The 4,325-nt window shown below is 42.5% G+C and overlaps 1 protein-coding gene across 1 annotated transcript; it reads left to right on the top strand.

Annotated features, from left to right (window-relative positions):
- Positions 1 to 1,282: 1,282 nt before the first annotated feature.
- On the top strand, positions 1,283 to 3,985 carry LOC124686457 (inositol 2-dehydrogenase 3-like). The gene is made up of 5 exons (XM_047220404.1): positions 1,283 to 1,569; positions 1,842 to 2,012; positions 3,103 to 3,267; positions 3,343 to 3,507; positions 3,800 to 3,985. The coding sequence occupies exons 1-5, from the start codon at positions 1,366 to 1,368 to the stop codon at positions 3,968 to 3,970; spliced, it is 876 nt and encodes a 291-aa protein (XP_047076360.1). The 5' UTR covers positions 1,283 to 1,365; the 3' UTR covers positions 3,971 to 3,985.
- Positions 3,986 to 4,325: the final 340 nt, after the last annotated feature.

The following is a 4,325-nucleotide window of genomic DNA, read 5'->3' as shown; positions in this document are numbered from 1 at the left end:
TACACTCTTCTTCGTCTCTCTCGAGAGCTATACCAAGAGACGAGAGACAGATCTAGAACGCTACACTCTTCGTCTCTCTCGCGAAGTTCCCTTTGTTGTGCTACTATCTAGTCTTCCCCATCCCGGCGACCGCGTGCATGGATGTTTAGGAGAGCAGGCCTCCGAAACCCCGTCCGTTGAGATCTCCTCCTCCACCGCCCGCCACGCGTCACGTCGCGCTTCGTGACTCGAGTTGGGTACGTGTCAGCGTGCGTTGTGTACGCTCGACGCGTGTCCCTGGGTACGTGTCGACCGCGCATTCTCGTTGCATGTCCCTGACTTTCTACACATGGCGACGCGGTTCTGTTGGGTCTCCTCCCAAGCTATACTAGGAGATGAGAGACAAAACCGATCTAGAACGCTACATTCTTCTTCATCTCTCTCGCGAAGTTCTTTTTGTTGTGCTACTCTCTAGTCTCCCTCATCCCGACGACCGCTTGCACGGCCGTCCGGGAGGGCAGGCCTCCGAAATCCCTTCCGTTGAGATCTCGCACCGAGAGGCGTGCTATAAGGTTTTTAGGGAGCGTCTCGGCTCTGCTGCTCGTTGTTGTTCGTGTTCTTCTTCGCTGGTTTGACTACTTCCTCCACAAATCCGACTGCACCATGGGCGACATCAACGAAGGCCGTGGTGCTGCTGTTGGAGCGACCTTCTCAATCGCGATGTACATGCTTTTTTTTTCTTTTACCTTGCATCCCTACTTGTTCCATGTTCAGATCTTGTGCATGTACTTAATGTTACGTATTGTTACGTATGGTTAAGTATGCTAGTGCATCTATAAAGTTACTTTCGGTGATCAAACTCACTCAAAATTGCCTAATAATCTAACATGTACATGTGTATCTAGATAAAAGTAAGGCAGCTAGTACAATCTTTGTTCCTAAACATAAATTCACTACTCCCTCCCTCCGTTAATAGATGTCGAGTGGTTCCTCTAAAGTTGGATGTGTCTATGCCTAAAAAATGTCTAGATACATTCAAATTTCGATAAATTTGTGATATCTAAAAATGACAGAGGTAGTAGTATTTTCAGTCTAATTAAGCTACCAGAAGTTCAGAGCGTCTTATATTTAGAGACGGAGATAGGACTCTTCAGTGACTCTCATCCACGATCCAACGGCTGGAAGCAAAACCTGTTCGCACATTTTTTTTTGACGTTCGGCGAAGTACGTACGGAGTATTACTACCAAGTACCAACTACCAACTAGCAACGGCCCTTCATCAAAAACCGGTTCCCACCACGCATCCACTGCTCACTTGTCACTCGAAAGTCGAAATCCCGTCCAGATTCTTTCGGAGAGACGCAAGTGGGAGGGATAGAGTCAGCCATGGCGGCGGCGGTGGTGAGGTACGGCATAGTTGGGGTGGGGATGATGGGTAGAGAGCACCTCCAAAACCTCGCCCACCTCGCCGGAGAAGTCGAGCGGGAGCAGTCCGTCCGCGTCCGGGTCACCTGCCTCGCCGACCCCCACCCGGAGTCCCTCCTCCTCGGCCTCCGCCTCGCCGCCGAGCTTGGCCTCCCAGCACCGCAGGTACATGACACAGCCTCTAGTCACATGAATATGATACCATCGCTGCCTTGCTCGCTGTACGCGAGCCAGTCATACATAACCAGCTAGGTTCTGTAATCTCCCGTTGGTACTTCGATTCCATCCGAATCATACTAGATGTATGGAAACAGTATACAAAGTCTAGCTGTTCCACAAATACTGAGATTACTAATGGTGGACTGTATATTTAGTTATTTACAGTGCAATTGTGCCGTGGTCTATTACCAAACCCTTAAAAAGCAGAAGTTTTCAAGACATTTTCAGGTCACCGCGAGTTGTTGGACAGCGGGCTATGTGATGCCGTTGTTGTGTCGTCGCCAAACATGACACACTGCGAGATACTCTTGGATGTCATTGGTTGCGCCAGGCCACACCACGTTCTTGTTGAGAAGCCTTTGTGCACCACGGTACAGGACTGTAAGAAGGTGATGCCACATTCTTGTCAGGGTTGTGCGATGCAATGCACTCATTAACTGCTGTAAATGTAAAATACATTTTTGATAGAGAAGGGGAAACTCTGGTATATTTTAACTATGTAAGGGAGGCATAAGAAACCTTTACAGGAACTAAAAAGTACTTTACTATAATGCCTAGTCACATAGCCTGCTCAAGCGTACAGCAAAAGCATCTCAAAAGAAAAGTGTCATTCGATACTTGAGTAAAACATCAAAGCAAGAACAACAAGTGCTGCTGATGAATTTTAACTTTCCTACTTTTTATGGATATCATCTCAATGTCTTTTATTTGTTGCTGTATAGTTTCTCATTGTCCTAACTAGAGATACCAGTGTCACTATTCTGGAATGCTGTAGATGTGTAGCTGGGTACTTTGTTGCCTTTAATTAATTCAGATCAGATCATAATGTATAGTGACGCACATGTTGTTGACTACATAACTAAAGAGAGCTGCTATACATACGATGATTTGGATATGATAAGACACAAATTGGGAATTGGGCATTAGCAGGTGAAACAGCAATGTGTCTGATCGTAACAGTATCGTATAAAGAATGGTGGTATGCACACCAATTCCAATAATTAAATTACATCCAGGGATACTAGCTTTTCTCCCAAGAAAGAAATTCAAGAACCCTAGAAACCTGTTGCTTATTTGAAATATTTTTTCCTTCTACCAGCAAACATCTCATACTTTCTTGGAAGACCGTTCCATCTGAATCTTGTGACTTTTACTACCTTTTTTTTAATCATCTTAGACATTTGTTGAACAACTTAACCGTGACAGCAGAAAGAGTAAATTAAGAGAAAGGAGTATTATTCCCAGAGAAATAATAGAGAAAGTGGGCTAGCCACATTGCCGAACACACTGATTTCATGGTATTTGGTATTGAATCCACATGGATCGATCTTGTGTATTTGTTTATCTGTCATGAAGTGCTACAGACCTTAGGTGATGTTCATTTGTTCTCTTATCAACCAATGATTACGATTTGCAAGTCCTCTAAATTTCTGCAACCTTATTCTTTGGATATCTGAAACTTCTTTTTCTCATGTATAGGTCATAGAAGCTGCTAAACAGAGACCGGACATACTTGTGCAAGTTGGATTAGAGTACAGGTATATGCCTCCGGTGGCTAAGCTGATAGATGTTGTTAAAAGTGGTACACTAGGGCATGTCAGAATGGTGGCTATCCGTGAGCACCGATTTCCTTTCCTTGTTAAGGTACGAGACCCAAAACTGTGACACTTGTGGTAATTAATAATTTCCTTGTGTCTTTAACTCCTAAACCTCTTGCAGGTGAACAACTGGAATAGGTTTAATTGCAACAGTGGGGGGACTCTGGTTGAGAAGTGCTGCCACTTTTTTGATTTGTTGAGATTGTTTGCAGATGCGAACCCTGTTCGTGTGATGGCCTCTGGAGCTATTGATGTTAACCACAAAGATGAGGTTTATGATGGAAAGGTCAGGTTCATTGACTTCAAGCTCTCTCCTTGCACAGTAGTACTCATTATTGTCTTGCAAGTTAAAAAGTATGTGTGCTGAACTAATAGTGCAGTGATAATGATTCCTTATTAATATTTTATGTCTGATTTATGGAATACCGGATGGGATTTGAATTCATCAAGTGACCATGATATATAGATTTTTAAGCTATCAAGCAATCTTTGAGCTCTTCTGAAGTTCTGATTATAGTAGGCACACTAAAGTTGAAGAAGTTGTAACTTGGTTTCTAAAATTTTCTCTCTGGATGCAGGTGCCAGATATAATTGATAATGCATATGTAATCGTAGAATTTGATAATGGCTGTCGTGGCATGCTTGATCTCTGCATGTTTGCAGAAGGTAGTAAAAATGAGCAGGAAATTTCTGTTGTCGGTGACATTGGAAAGGTAGAACCAGATGCTTTTTCTATTTTAATATTTTAAATTAGATGCATATATTAAATAACTCTAGATATGTGTTGTCTGGTCTGGTCAGTTTGCAGTCTGGTGTCATTTATCTTTTTTTTTTCTTCTTCACCCCCATATTTTCTTAACGATTTGTATTTGGTAGGGAGTATGTATAGTTTATACACAAATTTACATACTCCAGGTAAATCATCTGATTTTTTTATATGTCTAATAATAACTCTTCATATTGGCAACTCCACTTGTCTCGCAAGACACAAACTTTATCTCTATCTTCCTAACTAAATTGGTCTTGCCTAACAAGACAATTCTTCCCAATTAACTTATCTCTATCTCCTAACGCCATTATGATTCTTAATTGCTAACACCCTAT

This window comes from Lolium rigidum, chromosome 1 (genome assembly GCF_022539505.1).
Source record: "Lolium rigidum isolate FL_2022 chromosome 1, APGP_CSIRO_Lrig_0.1, whole genome shotgun sequence".
Lineage (NCBI taxonomy): Eukaryota > Viridiplantae > Streptophyta > Magnoliopsida > Poales > Poaceae > Lolium > Lolium rigidum.
Note: the sequence above shows the minus strand (reverse complement) of the source record. Positions and strands in the feature narration are given on the sequence as shown.

Excerpts from the sequence above, each read along its gene's own strand:
- LOC124686457 (XM_047220404.1), top strand. The coding sequence starts at position 1,366 with ATGGCGGCGGCGGTGGTGAGGTACGGCATAGTTGGGGTGGGGATGATG. Across the intron at positions 2,013-3,102 it reads CGGTACAGGACTGTAAGAAG|GTCATAGAAGCTGCTAAACA; the intron begins GTGATGCCACAT and ends TCTCATGTATAG. Across the intron at positions 3,268-3,342 it reads GATTTCCTTTCCTTGTTAAG|GTGAACAACTGGAATAGGTT; the intron begins GTACGAGACCCA and ends AACCTCTTGCAG.